The 22432-nt window shown below is 42.1% G+C and overlaps 1 protein-coding gene across 1 annotated transcript in view; it reads right to left on the bottom strand.

Annotated features, from left to right (window-relative positions):
• The window catches only part of snd1 (staphylococcal nuclease and tudor domain containing 1), a 163606-nt gene that overhangs the window by 26942 nt on the left and 114232 nt on the right, over nt 1–22432 (bottom strand). Inside the window, exon 18 of the mRNA XM_017706457.2 lies at nt 5663–5804. Within this exon, the coding sequence (XP_017561946.1) occupies nt 5663–5804 (142 nt within the window). The remainder of the gene's footprint in view (nt 1–5662; nt 5805–22432) is intronic.

Raw genomic sequence — 22432 nt, 5'->3', positions numbered from 1 at the left:
CAAGAGAATATAATGAGAAAAAACAACAAAAAAAATCATCTCTGACAGAGAGCCTCTCATTCTCTCACAAGCCAGTCACTACACTGAAGAACATGTCAAGAGTGCCTCAAACAGCATCTATTATTACTGTGCCTGCCATGTCTCTTCTCTCACCAAGATCAATACAAAATGCTAACACTCATGTCCTCTTAATGAAATCAATGCTGGTGAATGCTAGCAGTGCCCCCCAATGTGTCTTGAGTCTAGGAAAGAGAAGAGAAAAGCTATCTGCTGGCCCAAAGCATGGTGAAATGAAGAATGATGGGTCTTCAAGTAGAGGTCTGTTTGCTGGTATTAATAGCAAGGTCACAGTGCAGTGATTTTTTTTAAACTGTAGTGTTCCCTCACACACCATGGGCTTCATTAGGTGGGAAACAGCTGCTGGGTGTAAAGTTACAGTGTAAGTAATGTGGACTGAGTGGCACCTGGCAGGGGAAACAATCTAGTTATTAAGTCCTGAAGCTGCGCCAGCCGCAGACCTCAGCGGCCGTGGTTCAGCGAAGTAATTTGGTGATGCCACCACTGCCAAAGCCAGCAGACAGACTAGCTAAGCTCAGAACTTGCTTTGAATGAGGGGCCTTAGACCAAACTCAGCAGTTGTTGATGAAAATTCAACATTCAGACAGGCTTTCAAATTTGAAATTTGATATATATCCACTAGACATCTTAAATGCAGACATCTGATGTTATTGATTTCAAACTGCATTACAACCAGCAGACGGCGCAAGTGCTAATTTAAGATGCCATTCCTACCTGGTATAGACAACCGAGTTATCACCATTAAACAGAATGCATAAAATAAGTCTAATGACCTTTACATACCCTCATGAGCTGCGTCAACACAAGGTGACATTCAGATCCCTCATGTCCTTAACAACTGGGTAGCAAATAACTAAAGATTGTCAGCACCTAATGTAGCCGTCCCTATGACAAAAAAAAGCCAGGCTAGCTAAAGGTGTTCATTACCGTGCATATGAACCTTGGGTGGAGAAGCAGAGCGTATGAACACATTTCCTTTGCCCAAGGAACAAAATTCCCCTCAGAACCACACTCACTGAGCGGATTTCACATTGAGTAATTAAATTGAACTAATTAAAAAAAAACAAACCACAAAGACAGCGTAAAGAGAAAGAGAGAAATACAGCAAGGCAGTTGGTGAATAGTTTGAGCTCTAGCGTCTATTCCCCTGAGATTTGCAAAAGGCACGACTGGGGGGGTGCATAGGTGTTTTGATAGTGTTTAGAGACCATTAAGTGATATTACGTGATAAGATGATAGCAGCCTCCGAGGCCCAGAGTAAGTACATGCCTCGCAGCACGGACTAAGTGAATCAGCCTCTGTGAATAGCTCTCCATCGTTATACACACTTTGCTAAACTTCACATAAGAGATCGGGCTTTTTCCAAGGAACATGGCAATGACGTATTTAGAGAAGACACTATTTACTGCAGTAGATACATGCACGCAGCCCAATTACTCTCTCTTTCCAAAAAGAATGGTTACATTTAAAAGTGGTTTCTAATTTATCATCAGATACAAAGTTTTTGTAATTATGCCTTAAGAGTAGAGGCTGTGCTGTTTTGAGGTAAATCTGCTTTTCTTTGAAGATAAACTATTTGTCTCTGAGCATCCTCAAAGTACTTTACACATCAAAAACAAATATTACTCCACGGGTACACTGAAGTGAGTTGAAAAATATGATCTAGTCTGCACTGTGTATAAAACGGAAACATTTCCACAGGCTAGTGTGAGAATTTAAAGTTCATGCTGGAATCTGCACAAAACAGATGGTGAAGATGTGATGCACTGCCTGCGGTGTAGGAATTCAATCCACTGTCCATGAGCAGACGATGGTTCTCGATTAGATATTTGCTTTAGGGTATCCGAAACCTTTTCCAGAGGTTTGACAAAAGCCACATGCTAGCTGTGCTAACTGTAACCCCTGAAGGAAGCTGCATGTACTCTTCATTCAGAACAGGAAAAGCAAGGTGCTCGACATTAAAGGAACTTGAGAAAAGATCAGAAAGTGTGGTACTGAATTTGTGGTAATTTGTTCCTCTTTATGAAACAGCAAAAACAAACTGAGCATTTATAACAACACTGACAAAAGCTACTGCTATGGGTGGCCCAAGACCATAAGCACTGGAAGCACCGTCATTACACAGCATGTAATACAGTCTTCTCCACAATTATTAGCACCCCAGTAAAGATGAGTAAAAAGGGTTATACACCTTTTGACTAATTAGCTTAATTTTACACTGGAAAAATGAGAAAATCCAACCATTATTCAAAGTACATTTATTCTGGAAAAAAAAAATTCTCAACATAAAATAAATATAACAAAACCACATGTGCCAGAACTATTTGAACATCTAGAAACATTTAACCAGCATTTTTTGCATTTATGTTTAAGTTGATGAGTGTCTAGGAACTTTCAAGCAGTAATCCATGTGTTATCCACGGCTCAAATTCCCCATGTCATTCTTTTCCATGGGAAAGACAAGAGAGCTCAATTCATACAAAGTAAAAAAGTGTGCTATAAGTGCTATAAGAAAAAAGCTACTTGCCTGAAAATGCCCACATCTACAATAATTAAATAAAAGTTCCAGTCAACTACAACTGTGACAAACTTGTGTGGACAAGGACCCAAGTTTATTTTGCCCACATACACAGTGAGACACGTGGTTTTGTTAAAAATAATTATTTCTTGAGGAATTATGTTTTCAGAGAAAATGTACTTCAAATAAAGGTTGGATTTTTCCTCATTTTTTGGAGTGTGAGACTGCTAAATCACCAAAAGGTGAATTTCTAATAAACTTTCTATTTGTCTTTACCAGGGGTGCCAATATTGTGGACAGGACTGTACACCGTATGCCATCTCTCGCTAGAAAAGCTCTCTCTCCCTCAAGGAACATAAAAGGAGAATACAATATGAATACTTATACCTTACATTATGTGTCAAAACTATGGATGTGCAGATGTGCCTCACATGGTGAAGAGCCCTATTATCTGCCGGTGGGCACTCTGACACAAAACAGGAAGGAAACATATGCGTTTTAGTTGCGCCCTCATTCTGTACGTCTACAAAATTGTTCGTAATAATTCGGCCCATCTTCCATGTGCTTATGAAATCAGAGCCATGTCCATTAGAATATTTCTGCCTTTGTGAAGATAAATTGGAAAACCAGTAATGAAACTGCAATGTGCTTGGCTTAGAAGAATTTATCAGGCCAGGATTTGAAGCACTCTTAAAGGGGAGAGGCCTCCTCAGTGCAGAGTACAAAGAGAGTGAAATAAGGAGAGAGTGTGTACGAGTGAGCAAGGGGGATTGAGAAATTTGCTCATTAGAAAAACAAGATCGTTATTTCCAGCAGGACTTAAATATGACCAAAATTACCCCTTACCCTCTCCTCCCCACCCTACTGTGCTCTTCATCTCTCCTATTTTGGCCTCCGTCATTCAGCTCTCTCCCACTTCTATCTCTGAGTGAAAAACACTGCCCAATTAAAAAGTGCAAAAAGCTGCACACTTGCTGGTTCAGCTGAAGTCAAAATACGCACATGTAGATGAGAGAAATCCTGCGGACCCTTTGGGAATATCAAGTTTTTTGCAGGAATGGCTCCAATAGCGCAATCTGATCATCTACATCATAATAAATAAAGATAGTTAGCAAACAAGCAAGACAAATGGCGGCTAAGGTTACAGCACCATTTGTGTGTTGTACAAATGATTTAAACTAGGAAGATCTTTCATGGAAGAATGACAAATCCTTACACAGTATAAAAAAAAGTAAACATTTATTGGCTATTCAACTTTTCTTGGACGCTTTCGTCTGCTGCTGATCATATTGTCAACAGTCTGAATAGATTTCTGCCCTTAATTCATTCCTTTATTACTAAATATATTCATGTGTATTTCTCACTCAGAGTTTTCTTCAGATTTCTTGTCAATACCATTTCAATAGGATTGAGGTCAACACTCCAATTTCGTAATTCTAAAATATATAATATCTTCTTTTCAAGACATTGTTGATTTGCTCTGTATTACATCATTTCAAAATGACTCAACTTCTTTAAAGTTTTAAATCCTAGACAGATGCCCTGAATTTCTGCTGTAAAAGTTCTTAAAGTAACACAGCAGCCATTACACATCCTGTACCATGCTTTACAGGTGGGATGAGGTTGTGTTAGCATGTTCTTTCCAAACATAATGCAGTCAAAACGTAACAAAACTTTGTTCTCATCTGTTCACACAACACACTCCATTAGTGCTATAAGTGTGTGGTTTCTTCCATGCCAACTTCCCAAGAAATGTACTCTTATTCTGCGCTTTTCTTCTGGCAGATTTAAACAAGTCTTTAAGTGCATGAAATGTTTACAGCTCCTTAGTCACTCTATGGTTCTCGGTCACTTGTTTAAAGATTGTTCAGGGTGGCCTTACGATAATCTCTGTTGGCAGAACAGTAATGGCTCTGTATGTCTTCCACTTGTAAACTATAGGCCTCACTGTGGACCGATGAAGGTCTAAATCTTTGTAAATACTTCTGTGACCCTTCTCAGGCTTTTGGGATTTAAGTTGTTTTTTTTTTTGCAATGTCCTCTGCAATCTCAGAACACCGTTGTGAAAATCAGGCCACCAAAATTCTGTTTATAAATTACACTACATGTTAAACCTACACGTCATCTTAACAGGGTCATTATCCAATACGTTTGCATAAAATTTGCACCAATATCTAGATCTTTTGGGCTTGTTTAATTATAAATATGTATTTTTAAAAGACCTGATTTTCACAGAACTCAAGAGCAGCTAGAAGGGCAGAAGGTCACATCTAGCGCTCAGAAAGGGGGAGAATGGAGGGACAGCATCTCATTTTTCTTTGCTTTCTTCCAGTGTCTCCAGCACCTGCAGCTCTGTTAGATGTGGTTAGCTGTTGCTAAATGCTGCACTGAATGTGATAGGATTGTCATGCTCCTGGTGACACGAGTCATACTCGTTCTAAATTCATGCAAATTAATTAATTATTGCATTAAGACGCATTAAGAGATGACAAAAGTCAATTTTATGGCCTTACGAAAGTACTCTGCCACTGGAACTAAAGGCAGGACCTTTTATTATTCCAATCACATACGCTGGTATGAAAGAGGGAGGTGTGTGTGGGTTTGTGCGTCTACCATGTAAATGTGCATGTGGGGGTTGAATACAGCACCACAGAACCAAAGCTGCTGACCTTTTCTAGCCCAGGTCAGCCTCAGGGGGCATTCCAATGTTTGCTAACCATCTCCTATCATAGGCAGGACATTACTTGGTAGAATGCCTGGAGCATACAGTCGAATCTGTGCACAAAAACTGTTATGCTTCCAAATGTAAGTTATAAGAGATCTTATTCTAATCAATTTTGGTGCATTTTTGCTGATCCATTCAGCCTTTGTGCTTAAAAGATGAACCAAGATGAAAAACCATTTAAATGCACGTTGCCTTTTTTTTCCCCCCCAAACATGGACTTGTGGAACATGAACTGGAGGCCTCACTGCAGTAATGCCATCTCATTGAGTCTAAAAATGTGACGATTGATTTCTTTGAGCTGATCATACTGGTCATTAAGGCAAGGGACATTTGCTACTCACCAGTTTCAACATCCTGAGTATAGAAGTGCAGCCCATCTGTGATCTCGGTGACATACACAGGCCTGTAGTTGGCCACGCGCTCCTTCTCTTCTGAGACCTGGGCAACCTCTTCTGTTGGCTTCTCTTCATAATTGGCCCAGATCTGTCATAACCAAAACATACACATTTTAATATATTACTAATTGGGTCATTACAAGATGTCTGTATACAAGATGGTGTATATGCCACAGGTCAACATTCCGACTCCTAAAGGCCTAAAGCTTAAAACAGCAGGTCTACAGGAAACTGATAAGCAGATAAAAAGTTAAAGAGGAAACAGTTAAATGGCCACGGATTAAGCAGTAATTGCAATAATCTCTATTAAGACCTTGAGCCTAAGCCAGAGAGTCAATGCCCTGTTTACAATGAGTTAGCACAATGCAACATACTCCAACATCACTGTTACACTACACCATAATGAAAAAAAGTGTCCATTCATGCAGATGTCTTGAAGCACTGATATTCAGGGCTGTGCACATCACTCATGACATCAAGTGACCGTACAGTACCGGACAATATCAGACACTTCTCTGTTTGAGAACACTTTTTTACTGATGGTGATTCTAGGCTGACAAAATTAGCGCTACCATAAAGGACAAGCATGTATCAATAGTTTTATCTGCTGTAAGCTATCTTGCAACAGCACAATGGGTGTGGGATAAAGCATAGGAGATATGTCCAGAATATATCATAAACACGGGCACTAATGTCTATGAAAGTAGATATAACCAGTTGTTCTTATGATGATATTTATGCTACAGTGTTTGGCAACCTTTAGCTAATCTACACGCTGTCCAAGGTGCTGAAATTGGACAGGCTACCAATATTTAATACACAGTCTCTAGTACTCATCTTAAACAGTTACAGAACTGCAGAGACCACATGGACTGCAAACAAGACCACTAATGTGACATCTCTTCGGTGCATTATGTAATGTCTGCCCCAGGTTTAGTCACGCAGAGAAGGCTGTTAGCTTTGTTTATTGAGACATAATTGTAAAGGCCTTAATAATGCAAATGTAATAAGGGACTTGCTTGAGATTTCTATTCTAGCTGGTGAATAATTATTAGCTAAACACATTCATTATATCTGAAGACAGTGTCTGCCACAGTGCAGACACTAGTTAATTAGGACCAAGAGCTTTATATACCATGTTCTCTGGGTTCCACAAGGTACAATTTGGGCCACGAGGTGTAAGGAGTCGACATTTACAGGACGATTTCAATGCTACTGAGAGCAGAGGAGCTGGTAAAAAGCCTTTATTACAAATACAACCAGTGACACGTGCACAGAGCCTTGCAGCTGCAGCCACCAAATGACAAAAGACAGGGTCAAACTATCCAATTACATTCAATTATTCCCCCCGAGGCATGAAATAAATAAAGACGCATAAAGAGGAATCATTCCAGAGAGAAGAAGGCTGGGTTAATGAAGATCTAAATATGCCACGCTTCACAAACTTTTTTTTCCCTCTCCCCCGCCAGTGTCCTCTACAGCGGGTCATTCATCTAGTCCACTCTCTGCCTTATCCTGGCACACTGACACAGCCTGACTTTTAATCAAACCTGCAGGACCAATCAGAGGCACCCAGATTAGTGTGTCACCACTCATTACCGTGGCGACCGTCACCATGTCGTCCAAGGCACAGCTGGACACAGTGGATGCCATGGCTCCACCGGCCGAGTGACCCCTGACACGTGCTGGAACACGCGGCAAGGACACTGCTGCTCCCCCTACAAACACACACACGCAAATACAAAATGAACCATGCATCCTCTATGCCAAAGCAGCAAAGACAAGTGACCCTTTAACCACAGACTCATTTTGACTTGCTGAGACTGGTGCACACAAAGACAAACACACACACAGACACACACCCATCGCTCTGAGCCCTAGGCAAATGACCTTCCGTGAGCAGCCAACCATTCTTGTTTGTTCCACTTGAGCGCAGGTATGTGACTGCTGCTGCCGCCACTGCACTCAAAGCGGGAGAGCGAGAGACAGAGAACAAAAAGAACACAAACAGAAAAAAGAGGGAAAAATCACCCCAGGTCTGTTCCAACCATCAACAATTTCGATTGAACACACACACTCAACCACATCTGGAAATGTTTGGATTATAAAAGAGATAAAAAAAAAAAAAAAAAAAAAAAAAAAAAAAAAAAAAAACACACAACTCCGTGACATCCACTTTGCAAATGAGGTTATCAGGTGCTCCTTTCATTAGTGTTCAGAGTGTTCACACTCGCCTTTTCAATATCTGCTGTTCATCTATAGCGGTAACGGAGGGAAAGTGAGCACGTGCCATTACAGGCTGACTCAGAGGAGTATGGTAGCTTTCCGCCCAGCCATGCTGTGCTGCGCATTCAAGTAGAGGTCAGGCTTTTCCTCTGAGAGATGCACTACAGCACAGTTACATTCATAAAATCTCTCTTTCTCTGCCTCTGCCTCTCTCTCTCTCTCTCTCTCTCTCTCTCTCTCTCTCACACACACACACACACACACACACACACACACACACACACACTGCCCATTCCAAGCACTGATTAAAGGTGACAGCATGTCAATTCCAATAGAATGTGTTCTGCCCAGTAATCCCCATCAACACCAGGAACACACACGCAGGAGGATGAGGGAGACAGAGAAACACCCGGCCACCCCCTTTTTTTGCAGAAGAGCACTGAACTCAACCTGACAAAACGATCCGAAGAAAAGAGGATTATAAGCATCAAAACCAGTAAGTTAAAAGACTACAATAAGTCGTTTACCCAAGGTGGACAGAGCAGAAAGCGGAGGAGTTCACTTTGTTTCACGTCCTCAGGCAAGCTTATGATAGGACGGCACAGGAAGACTGATCTGGCCTTGCCTCCAGTTACAAGTAAACCCTGACTTTAATGAGTTCTTTGATTTCTTCAACTAGCCATCTTGCAAAAACAGTAACAGCACTGTTAATGAATATGAGTTCACTTGCTAAATCAATTTAGCATGCATTACATTGTTAATGAAGGTCCCTTTAGGAAACGAAGCCTCATTAATTCAGCAGCCTCTCTCTTCCGCTACGTCAGTGCAGTGGCCAAACAGGCCTCCTGCTCATTGCACTCCAAACACATACTGTTCATTAAGCCAGCTCACGCACTAAGAAATAAAAATAGATTCATGAATAAGAAAGCATAACTTAACAACGAAACATCAAGTAAGGAGCACTAATGTCAGAAAGTAGTGAAATAAATGATAAAACCAAAAAGCCACAAGACCAGTGTGGACAGCGGCTTATTGTTTCGGGTGCAGAGGTTAAGGTGGAGCTTGGACGTGCGGTCCTGTTCGCAGGCTGGTAGAAAGCAAGTGAGGCAGGTCAGTCAGGGTGTGTGACCCAGCATGTCTCGCCGCTCAATTCATCTGTCTGTATCGATGAAGCTATTAGAGTTGTGGGGAGATCGACGAGACAGGCGCACATATCGCCTGCTTACACATGCACAGTAGGCATTTAAATCTCCATCCACATATTTGCCTGAGCTTCACTGAATAACTTCCAAATAAACACAAACTAGTGCTGCGCTGTATTGATGACATTCACAAATGACAATCATCTTCTTCTTTCGGCTGCTCCCTTTAGGGGTCGCCACAGCGGATCATCTGCCTCCTCTACTTTTACACCAACCATCTCCATGTCCACCTTCACTACATCCATAAACCTTCACTGAGGTCTACCTCTTCTTCTGCCCAGTAGCTCCATCTCCAACATTCTTTGACCAATATGTCCACTATCCACTATTACTCTCTGGCTTTATCTCCAAACTGCTCCACCTTCACTGTCCCTCTGATCTGCTCATTTCTAATCTTGTCCATCCTTGTCACTCCCAACGAAAATCTCAGCATCTTCATCTCCGCCACCTCCAGCTCAGCCTCCTGTCTTTTAGACAGAGCCACAGTCTCCAAACCGTACATCATAGCAGGACGCACTGCTGTCTTGTAAACCTTCCCTTTCACTCTTGCTGCTATCCTTCTGTCACACATCAGCCCTGATACCCGTCTCCACCCACTCCATCCTGCCTGCACCCTCTTCTTCACCTCTTTTCTACACTGTCCATTGCTCTGGATGGTAGACCCAAGATATTTGAAGTCATCCTCCTTTACGACCTCTACTCCTTGCATCTTCACCTTTCCACCTGCCTCCCTCTCATTCACACACATGTATTCCGTCTTGTCTCTACTGACCTTCATTCCTCTCCTCTCCAGTGCAAACCTCCACCTCTCCAGATTCTCTTCCACCTGCTCTCTACTCTCACCACAGATTACAATGTCATCTGCAAACATCATGGTCCATGGAGCCTCTTGCCTGACCTCATCTGTCAATCTGTCCATCACCATTGCAAACAAGAAGGGGCTCAAAGCTGATCCCTGATGTAACCCCACCTTCACCTTGAAACCATTTGTCACTCCAACTGCACACCTCACCACTGTCTCACTATCCTCATACATGTCCTGCACCACCCTAACATACTTTTCAGCTACACCTGACTTCCTCATACAGTACCACAGTTCCTCTCTTGGCACCCTATCATCTGCCTTCTCTAGATCCACAAAGACACAATGCAGCTCCTTCTGAGCTTCTCTGTACTTCTCTACCAACACTCTCAATGCAAAAATTGCATCAGTGGTGCTCTTTCTGGGAATGAAACCAAACTGCTGCTCACTGATCTGAACCTCTCACCTTAGCCTTGCTTCAACAACTCTTTCCCATACCTTCATTGTGTGACTCATCAACTTTATACCTCTGTAGTTACTGCAGCTCTGCACATCACCCTTGTTCTTAAAAATGGGGACCAGTACACTGCTTCTCCACTCATCAGGCATCCTCTCACTCTCCAGGATTTTGTTAAACAACCTGGTTAAAAAGTCCACTGCCTTCTCTCCTAAACATCTCCATACCTCCACAGGTATGTCATCTGGACCAACTGCCTTTCCATTCTTCATCCTTTTTAAAGCTGCCCTCACTTCCACCTTACTAATTCTCTGCACCTCCTGATCCACTATCTCTCCCCCCGTTGTCCTCCTCTCTCTCTCGTTTTTCTCATTTATTAGTTCTTCAAAGTACTCCTTCCATCTACTCAACACTCTCCGTTCACTCACTAGTACATTTCCCTCTCTATCTCTATCTGTCCAGCCTCTCATACAGCTCATCATAGGCCTGAGCCTTTGCCACCATTCTTTTTGCTATGCGACTAGACTCACGGCACTCCTGCCTACTTCCTTCATCTCTTTGGTTATCCCACTTTTTCTTAGCTGCCTTCTTCTTCTGAATACTCTCCTGGACTTCCTCATTCCACCACCAACTTTCCTTGTCTTCTTTCCTCTCACCAGACGAAACACCCAACAAATTCTTGCCAGATTCTCTCACCACCTTAGCTGTAGTTTCCCAGTCCTCAGGCAGCTCCTCACTGCCCCCAAGGGCCTGTTGCAATTTTTCCCTGAACTGCCTGCAACCATCCTCCTCCTTCAGCTTCCACCATCTAATCTTTGGCTCTGTCTTCACTCTCTTCCTCTTCTGTTTCTAATCTCATTCTACAGACAACCACCCTGTGCTGCCTTGCTACACTTTCCCCTGGCACCACTTTACAATCTCCAATTTCCTTTAGTTGGCATCTCCTGCTAAGGATATAATCCACCTGTGTGCACCTCCCTCCACTCTTGTATGTCACCCTGTGTTCCTCCCTCTTCTGAAAATACGTGTTCACCACAGCCATTTCCATTCTCTTAGCAAAATCTACAACCATCTCTTCCGCATTTCTGTCTTTCACACCATACATACCCAGCACCTCTTCATCCCCTCTGTTCCCTTCACCAACATGTCCATTGAAGTCTGCACCAATCACTAATCTCTCCTCTCTAGGGACACCATCTACCACTTCATCCATCTTACTCCAAAATTCCTCTTTCTCCTCTAACTGACAACCAACCTGTGGTGCATATGAACTGACCACATTCAAAATTACACCATCAACCTCCAACTTCAGGCTCATGATCCTGTCTGACACTCTCTTTACATCCAGAACACTTTTCCCAAGCTGTTCCTTTAAGATTATCCCTACTCCATTTCTCTTCCTCTCTACACCATGATAGAACAGTTTGAATCCACCTCCAATGTTCCTGGCCTTGCTTCCTTTCCATCTGGTCTCCTGGACACACAGAATATCTACCTTCCTTCTCTCCATCATGTCTGCAAGCTCTCTGCCTTTACCAGTCATTGTCCCTACTCTAACCTCCACACTCCTGCCTTTCCTTCTCTCTCGCTGCGTTCTAACACATTCACAAATGACAATACTTTCTAAATATATCATGCAATGGAATGAAAATCATATTTATGTCGTTGCACCTTACATAATAATTTGTGTTCGCAAGACAAAAAAACAGACTTGCAAAAAGAACTTATTTAACCTATTTTTTTCCAAGCAAGCTGAAGCACCCAACACATTACAAATATTGCAGTTAAATATCAGGTCCTGCATACCATGGATAACATTAACAAAACAAAATTCTAAAAAGCTAAAAACTACCCACAATCTGTCAAGACTGAGCATACATGCAACCTATTCAATAACTGTATTGAATAATTGCAAAAATCAATGCTACTGTCCACACATTATGAATAAACGCATGTCCAGAAGAAAACTGGCAATTATGTAATATATATATATATATATATATATATATATATATATATATATATATATATATATATATAAAAAGTACGGAAGTAGCGACAATGGACACGTTGACCAGAACTGACAAATCAGTTTTCAGGAAAAATGCCAATGAGAAAATATGAGAATTCAAGGTCACAGAAGTAGCATTTAAGCACAGATTTACTTTTATAAATCAACAGAGTGATAATTTCAGCAGAGTCATAAGAAATTTTCTCAAGGTCAGGCTGGTCATTCATGACACCCCCTAAAACAAGTCATGTTTCCAAGTCATCTTGAGCTCAGATAAAATGTCTGGAAATGTACTCTTCAAACAGTGGAACTGTGGACCTGTGTACTAGAGATGGACTGACTCTAACCAGCACTGTCATGCAGTATCGTCCATAAACGGGTCGCTGACAGTAGGGGAAATGGAGGCTAATTATATGCTGACAACGCCACAAAACAAGGGTCAACGTGGACGAATTGCGAGAGACAGTTTATGTAAACGTGTATAACCACGCAAACACATTCTTTAAAAAAAAAAAAAAACAGCAAGAAAGTTGTTGGAATTCTTTATACCTACATACAGCATGCAGAAAAACCTGCTATGTTATTGTCTCTCCCTACACACATACATCCAAAACCATCCATCAATCATAATATGCACATATATCTGTATCACAATGAAATTCACATTTGTGCTTAACACATAACCATGACACACCTCCTTGCACAATGTCACATGTCCGTATTAAACACTGCATTCATAGACGACAACCAAGCATAGACATCCACAAAGACACAACCACTTAGTCTTGTGGTGACCTGCTCATGGCTAGCGACCAAAAGCAGAGCTACAAACATGTGTAATCCTGTTAAATCCAGCACTGGTCTGGCTCAGACCAGCCGGGTGGCTGCGACTTGAATATGGTTACTTAGTACATAAATTATGCACTAAAATAGCACAGGTGTTGTGTGCTGGTTTGGGACTGAGCAGCTGAGAATTTAAGCACACACAGAGAGCCTCTCCTTAGCCCCATATAATCGCCAACAGATGTTCAACCATAGTGGCTGCCGCGCTGCCTACACCACGGCTTACATCGCTAATATCACCACCCTCGCCCTCACTGCTACAGTGCATGACCATGGCAACTCTCTTTAGCTTGCCAAATCCACTTGCACTCTGAATACTTCTGGCACTTATATCTTCAAATGGACTTTACACATTGCTAGCAGGCTGAGGAGCTGGCACAGCTCGGCTGCAAACGGCAGGTGAAACGAAGTCAGAGAGCAGTAGTGGCCAAGCTGTGCAAAATGCGTGGGACTGTTTGGTGAGGAATGGCCGGCCGTGTAACCATGGGAACAGGAAGAACGAAGGCAGAGCGTTTGGTGCTGGGCTGGTGTGGGGCTTGTGGAAATGGCCTAGCAAAGCTCCTGCTTTCAACCTGCCTTTTTTCCTACATGGAACCAGTCCTGGTGAGGTGCTCTCTAGCATATATCCACCATGTTCTGCAAGGCTCCACTTCTGTCTATAAACATGACTGCAAGTAAGAAACACAAGACATTCTGCAACGCAATCAAGGAACCGCTGAACATCATAGTGGCAAACCATGGGGAGACTAACAAGGCTAAATGTCTGTCAAGGAACCTACATAACCTGAAGCGTGCGCACACACGTGTTTTGCTTCTCAGCAGAGCCAGAAACTGAGGCAATCTCCTTAAACCTGATCTATAGAAGGACTGTAGAAAATAACATCACTGGACAATGATCTAGAGGCATTATGTCTTTTAGAAGGTATTAACTGTTCCAGAACATTCTGGTAAGAAGACTTGCCCAGAGTAAGAGAAGAGAAGAAAAAAAAAAAAAATCATATTATCCACTGGCAGATTGCAACTGGAATCCAAGCTATTTAAAGAGGCTTATTTCTAGCCAGCCAGCTGACCTGCCCACTCTCCCCCACCTGCAGACTTGCATTCGACACATGTTCTAATCTGACTGGGCCATGACATATGTAGGCCACCAGAGGCAGAGGACAAAATTTATGGTGAATATTAATAACATTCACGCCTCACAAAATCCATTTATCTCAAAGACTGCTTAGTGTACTAGTGAAGTCTTCCAATGTTGCAAATTATAGCTTTAATAAAATCCCCCCCCTCCCACAACGCAACATTAAAGTTACAGTACATGTACAATTGTGCAATTAAAATGCAATTAATCAACTTTTTAATTAACGCTAGCATTCCTTCCTTGCAGACAGGTTGCCATGGTCACAGTACTGCTTATCTGTGAAAGTAAAGCTCCTTTCATTTCTCAGATCAAATGCTGCGGTTCTTCCATAACTCAATCCTAACAGGCACGTGCAGTTTTGTCTGTCTTTACACATGTGACTGATGCAGTTCATACTTATTTGAGGGTGGGAGGGAAGCGAGAGCAAAAGAGATAGAGAGAGGAGAGAAGAATGTGTGTGAGACAGATAGAGGCAAAGGGAGAATGGGAAAAAAGAAGAAATAAGAGCAGAATGCTGGGAGAAAGACAAAGAGAGAGCGTAAGAAAAAGATAAAAAGAGGCTTGGTGAAGCCTGAGAGACAGAGTGCAAATTTATGTAACTGTGTGTCTCCTTCAGGCTAGACAGAGACCCAACGTGTCTAAACAGCGAGTATAACAGCGAGAGAGGGACAGAAAGACAAACAGACAGAGCCAGAGAGAGACATTCAGACAGAGAGTGAGAGAGGAAAGAGAATGATTGGATGACACATTAACCTCTACTATTCACTCATCAGTTAGACCCATTGCAGGACAGAGCGCCTGACCTTTTCCATCAACACAAACACATAAGCACATTAACAGCACAGAGAGCACGACTTCTATTACTCACCACCCAAACCTAGAAAACACGACTTTACAACAGTCTAAAGCACAGGTCTCTGAAAATGTCCAGCAGGTTAACAATCATTCAAGTGTCACGGTCAAGAAAAATCCACATCCCTTCATTTGAGTCTAATTCACTCGGCACAGGACGCTCTCAACTTGATCGGACTTTGATTCACTTCATCTTCAAAGCTGTGCACGACGCCGTCATCTCCAACCAAATCTCTGATTCACTTGGCACACTTGGTGTGAAAAGCTACCAGTTCAACTGGATCACTTGATGTGAGTGATTCCGTTACAATCAATTCATGAGAGAGCAGCGAATGTAAAGGGGATTTCTGTGGCTGAGTGTTGCCATGTTTAACCCACTCTTACCCAAGACGCATTCAGAAATTTTGGTTTTGCCCCCTTAAACTCGTATAAATTTGAACCCAAAGTAGCCGCAATGTGTGCTTACCCACCTTAGATATAGATAGATGGGTCTCACTTTATTCTGATGGTGCATATAGAAGATCTACAGACATTTAAATGATAAACATACTGGTGATAGCTGATTAACACCATTAGAGTAAGGGTTAGGCTTAGGATTAGCGCACATTTTGTGTTTAGTGTTACATTTAATAGCATTAACCACACTTCAAGTAGATATTTAATGGGACGTTAGACTGAGCATCTACAAAGCACATAGAGTGAACTTCTAAAGTGCTACTGTTAAAAGTATCAGCATGTGGCGCTTTACACATACCAACTTGTTTTCCATCACTGTATAAAGGAAGTAAAACACTGTGTTGGATGTCCAGTTGCAATGTTTCTGAATGAGCGTGGACACTTTCAGAACAAAATTCAGTTTCTTCAAATATGTTTCAACAAACTAAGAAGAGCTGCCTTAAGTGTGAGCTATCAGTGTACTTTGCTACCCATATGGTTTTGCTTTGGTATCAGGTTCTCTACAAACAATTAATGCAAAAACGGTAATAATCTGTTAGCCTGATGCTCCACAACTGTAAAGTACTCTTGTTCTGCACATTAACATGCCCACTTCTGTTAGCTAATTAGCTGATTACTTGGATCAGGTGCAGAAAGCATGGAGGAGGGAAAACAGCAAAATATGCAAAGCAAGGGTATCCCAGTACAAGGACTGGAAACCACTACTCTAGATCTCTCACCACGCTGGCCTCACGCACCCGATGACAGCACATGACAAAGAGGTCGCTTATTTCTCTCTTACAGAAATGGTCTCTTCTGGTAGTGACCTCTCAGAGGCCTGGAAGCACTCTCATACACTTCAGATGGAGCGGAGCTGATTTACAGACGGACGTTAAAGCCGTGGGGCTGCAGGGGTCGGGAGGGGTCGTCGTCATGGGAGACTGATGACTTGGGAGAGTGGAGGAAAGGTGCATGTGATTGATGTGGAGCGACTCTAACTTAACAGCCTGCTACAACTCTATAGGGGACGGTGTGTCAAAGAACCAATACAAAAAACATGTCTCAATGACCGAAATAAGAGCTGGGCCTCGAGGTATAGGCGTTCAAAACAAGAATTAGGGGAGACTTAAATAAATAAATAAATAAATTAAAAAAAAAAAAACACACTCCTCTTTATTGAAACTCCAAACATTGTTGGCATTCAAGCCTTTGAGCCTGAAAACAAACATTTATTCTTCCGGGTCTAATATACACCCTGGTGACAAGGTGTTAGCAGCCATTCTACTAACAAAGCAGACTAAATGAGTGTGTTTCAGCCATTTGAGAGTGAATAGGGGCTCTCAGTAAAAGAAAGTGAGAGGGAGCGAGGAAGAGAGAGATAGAGGGGAGTGAACGCATTTAGGAATGGAATTGGCTGAGGATCTAAGAATAGCTTCTCTTGGCACCAAGGACTTTTTTCTTCTTTCATTCTTTTCTTTTTCTCTCTCTTTTTTTTTTAGAGCAGGTAATAAAGAAAATTGATGAGCCGTTAGCTGAATCTTCAGCCCTGAATCTGCCGGCTAAAACCTGTCTACCTCTCTTCAGAGGGCGTGTGAACGTGTGAGTGGCCAAAAAGCACATCCCCACTACAAACGGGCAAAGAGGAAGAACAGCTTACAAAACGGTTGCATCACTGTCAGGTTACAGAACAATGTTGAATTTAAGCTGCCACTGAATGATGCTACACGGTTACTGTGACTAAAGCTTAGGATTGAGTTTATGTTGTAATGACTTGTGTTACAAATTATGGATTAACTTGGATTAAAAGAACAGAAAGCGTCACCACCATAACACAATTTATGAGTGATTAGCATCCAGATTCAAATGAAAACGACATACATGCAAATCATTCGACTCATGTACATAAGACAAAGGTTCATGTGAGGAAAACAGTTTGTGCTAGTCACTCGCTTGCTGCTTTTTCATAAGTATTGCCTCTATGGAGGAGTATTTATTTAAACCAGCCAATAATCACGTACTGAAGACACCCACAGCTCTCTGTGTGCTCGACTGTGGGCTGTTACTGTCAACAGAATCCTGGGTCACGCAACGAGAACAGAATGTTTTCTGTTTTGAAGTTTTAAAGGAACTGAGTCGAGTTCTGTTCTAGTAAGTTGAACGAGATCCACAAAACGTTTTATAACAAGTACCACAGTGCAAATGGCTGTGGACACAGACAAATCAGCCCCCTAAGCGCTCTTTAACTTCTGAGTGTGTGGTAATACTGAGTGCACGAACAAATATTTAGCATTTCATTAGTCAAATAGCCTGGGCATCCCACTGCAAAACTCATCAGACGGAGTCAAGAGCCCTGACTCTCCACAAATGTCACCGTGTGTGTGGTGAAAGCTTTTTTTTTTTTTTTTAATTACAGTCAGGCGATTAAAGAGGACACCTGAAGTGAGAGTAGGGATGAAGGCCCTAAATGTTTTAGCAGCGTGGGAGTGTGTACTTGTGAAAAAAGGCAAATGTCAGCAGGCTAGAGGAAAATGCCAAGGCTGTGGGAGAGACTGAGTGCGCACGTATATAACAGGGGGGCCAACAGACGAGTCTTCCCTACCTTATATACAACTCAGCTGGACAGTTCAGTGAAAACCTAATGTGCTGGCAGTTCATCCTAATCCGGTACAGCACACCGATGAATGACCAATTCAATGTCAATTATGAAAAAAGACTGATGTAGATTTCAGTCAATGTGGCTCTTCTCCATTTAATAAAAACTCCAACAGGGGTGCTCAAACTTTTTATCTGGGGGGCCCAAAGTGCAATGTTTTTATAGGTAGGCAGGTTTCAAGTGGAGTTTGTAAAAACATTTAAAATGAAAAGAATTTAATACACTATATATAACAAAAAATATGTTTGCTCTCTCTTTCAGTGAATGGGTGGAATTAGGGTTAGGGGATAGAGGGCCAAATTAAGCATCCTCGTGGGCCAACTTTAACCCATAACCGCAGCCCTTCTCTACAGCGTTTCTAGTTTAGTAAGGCCCTCTTCCACACACTGAGATCTTATACTTGTCCTCTTTTGTCTTCAATCTGAGAAATGAGTAACAGTTCACTCTTTCCACCAAACTCTTAAAAAGGTGTGCAAGCTTTCAGATTTACAAATATGCTGCTGCATACCGAGTGGTTTTCAAAAGTACTCCAGGCATCGTTACAATTTGCTACAGCGCCACCCTGAGGCAGACCAGCTCAGCACCTGTAGTAAGTTAAGACCAAAGACGAGGACTTTCCCCCTAACGGACAACTTGTGTCATCATATGTTTTTTTTTGGTTTGTTTTGTTTGCTTTTTCCAGAGGCCCCCAGAATTTTAATTTTGAGACATTCAGGGAGTGACATAAGTTAATTAGGGAGACCATGAGCCACCAGGACCGCCTGTATTTTGCACCTTGCACATGGCCTCTCCAAAAGACTGCAATACACTACAGAAAGAATAGGGTGCGAGTCGGCCTATATTGTGTTCTTGCACCATAAGAGAAAAAACTTGTCTTGTTAGGACTGAGCTTTCTACGATGCTGGCGGCAAAAGAAATCCCAACTGAGAGGAACTAGTTAGATTAGACAAATAATCAGCAAATTAGTCACTAGCTTCACCAATTATAGGAAGAATCAACTAATCCTGAGAGATGCATAAATGATGCAGTGTGCCTTTATTTTCTTAGATTATAGGCGCTTGAACAGTACAGCCTCTGCAGTGGCGGGCCAAGGAAACCCTTGCCACCAAATCATGCAGAAAAATGGCTGCTCACTGCGTTGCACAAGGGATGAACCTCTGCACTCCCAACACTCGTCTATCACCCTCACTCACATCAACAGCTCCCTCTGAGTGAGAGAGAGAGAGAGAGAGAGAGAGAGAGAGAGAGAGAGAGAGAGAGAGAGAGAGAGAGAGAGAGAGAGAGAATGTCCCACAAGCAGACAGCAATCAGTTGTGTTTTCTTTTGCTGCCCGAGTATTCAACCATGTGTTAATCAGCAGTAATGCAATTCAGAGCGTCATATCTGATTACAAGACCCCTGCAACACACACAGGCGGTCTTGCATCTTGTGTGAACTCTTTCTGGTGAAAAAGAGTCATGAGGACTCTCTTCTGCATGAGTGGACCCGGGGCGGCTGCAAATCCACCCCCAAGAATCTCTGCTAAGAGCTGGGAGGAACGTCACAGATGACTGCAGAAAGGCAGCAGAACGGCCAAGGACACAAACATCCTAACCTAGCACAAGTCAGAAGTGGCGCGTCTCAGCACTGGTTTCTTAATTGCAGCGATGCTTGTATGTTTATACCAATGCTCTACTTTGGTGCATAGGGATCATGACACAGCCGTGCTGATGTCACTGTGTGCACATGGAAATGTGACCCACAGCCTGTCCGTATGTGGAACTGCAACATAAAGTGGGGTCATCAGTGATGCGTTCTCAGACCTAGCTTTATTTCAGTCCAGCTTTATTTGCATAACACCTGTAAGTATGCCATACAATTATAATTTAAACCATAAAAAAAAGTTTGACAATAAAGGATTTATGTATTATCTTTATCTTTAAAATATTAAAATGGCATAAAAACAACCCTAAATATTAGCACTCATGATTTGCGAAGATTATCCAAACTGTATGTGCCCCCATGACTCCTGGTTTAAAAACCCTGCACCATCCCACCATTACTCCTCTGACACAGCATGCTTTCATATTTCATGAATAGGGGAATACAGACTTTTGTTCAAGAAAATGAGAAGATGAGATGGAGCAGAGCAGAAACAAAAAACCTCCCACTGTATAATTAAATCAGAAAATAAAACCGAATGTAATAAATTATAAACAATGAACAAAGCTAAAGAGAGTGCAAGGGAGATGTTCATGCTTAGTGATAGATTTGAGGGTTAATAACTTGGAGGAAACACCACAGAACAGGTTAGAGTCTTTTTCTTTCACTCCCACACTAATCACTACAATACACTCAAGTGTTTATCGTCTAAACATGCAGATACTGAATGTGTTTTCAGTGGTGCATTAAGCCGAATTGTTAAGCCAGAATCAAACCAGTGTCTTTGTGAAGCTGTAACATGCTAAAGGTGCTACTCCCTGCACCCAAGACAGAAGTGAAACATCATCATGTATCTTTATCATTAACTACAGTTGAAACATCTCCAACATTAAGTTTCCTGTTACCATGTTGTAGCCCTAATATTAGCATATTTTATGCATTCAACAGGTTCAAGCTTATTCTTGATGTGCAAAAAGTAGGTGCTAGATAAAACCCCATGAATCACTTTGTTCCCCCCTAAAGAACTAGGAAAGCTTTTGTTTTTAATTAGAAGATATGAACTTTTCTCTATGTTAACACAGTTGCAACAAATACCAACGTGCATCATAACATGAAATCGAGACGTTAACCACTGAAAAAAAAAACACAGTGCAGGGGGTCTTAAAATTAGACAAAGTAGCTCAACACAAAACTCTGCCAGCCTTTACTGGTATGTGTGGATGTGCACAAGAGCATGCAGTTTTTCTTCCATAAAAGCAAAAGGAAAAAGTGTGTGCCTGTGTGTAAGGGCTAAGAGGAAAGCTGACGGAGTGCTGAAACTGCATCCGAGGATTTGTGAGAAGAATGTGTAAATAACACACGCATCACTTCCACTCCTGCACTAATCTTTGTGATTGTGTGCGCGCGCGCATGCTGACGGCAGGCTGAGCGAAGCCGAGGAGTTTGTGGGTTGCCTTTAGAGCTGCTGAGTTGCTGGCGAGTTTTGTATGCACGTGTGCGCTCAATGGAGAATACTCCAATACACCTCGCCATTAATGCACATATTACATAATCTATGCAATGCACGCAGTAACACTTGTCAGCTTTTAGTCTTTGTACGGTGAAAGGAATGATCTTTTTTCAGTGATCTACAGAGGAAAAGAGAGTGAGCCGAGCACTTACTCTACTACAATCAGACACGCACACAAATGCATAGCCCTTAGATTCTCAGACTCCAGGCTAAATAATTGGTGGTGTGTGTGGACATGATTACCAACAGTGGTCTACATCTCCCTGGAGGCTTTCTATCACACAAAAAGACATATCCCCTATAGAACCCTCTGCCCTTTTCTCCCTCAACTCGGCAGCAGTACTGCTCTCCCATGCACAGGCCCATATAGATCACTTGAACATCCACAGCGCAAGAAACGAAGACGCAAGATGGGGGTAACCAAGTTAAAGCCCGGGGCCGCCACGTTTAATTAACTCCATGTCAGAATTAGCACAGAAAACACGTTAGAGACAGAGTGTGGGGTTGGACGTGGTGGATGTTTGGGGGCATAAGGCCTTGTGGAGACAGTCATTGTTATGTATACGCAGTTCTGTTGTGTATACAGAGAATGCGCCGGTGTCACTTAACGATGCTAATTGGCTCTCTAGCTCCAAGTGCGAGGAGAATTAATCACTTTCTGAGATTTTGTCAACCACGAAACACGCAAGTCACTTTCCCACCGGCCAAGGAGCCAAGGACTGCTCGCTGCATAAATATTCTGGTAAAAACTTTAACTGCACTCTTGAGACTAGAGTTCAAAATGTCCTTTGGAGTGTTCTGCAAAATATCCTGCTAATGTCCTTCAACAGCATCTAATTCATGCAGCTAAAGGAGTTCACAGCTGAAACACTAAAAAAAACACAAAAAAAAAAAAAAAAAAAAAAAAAAAAAAAATATATATATATATATATATATATATATATAT

Source organism: Pygocentrus nattereri, chromosome 11 (genome assembly GCF_015220715.1).
Source record: "Pygocentrus nattereri isolate fPygNat1 chromosome 11, fPygNat1.pri, whole genome shotgun sequence".
Lineage (NCBI taxonomy): Eukaryota > Metazoa > Chordata > Actinopteri > Characiformes > Serrasalmidae > Pygocentrus > Pygocentrus nattereri.
The sequence above is the reverse complement of the archived record's forward strand: the minus strand, read 5'-3'. Positions and strand labels throughout refer to the sequence as shown.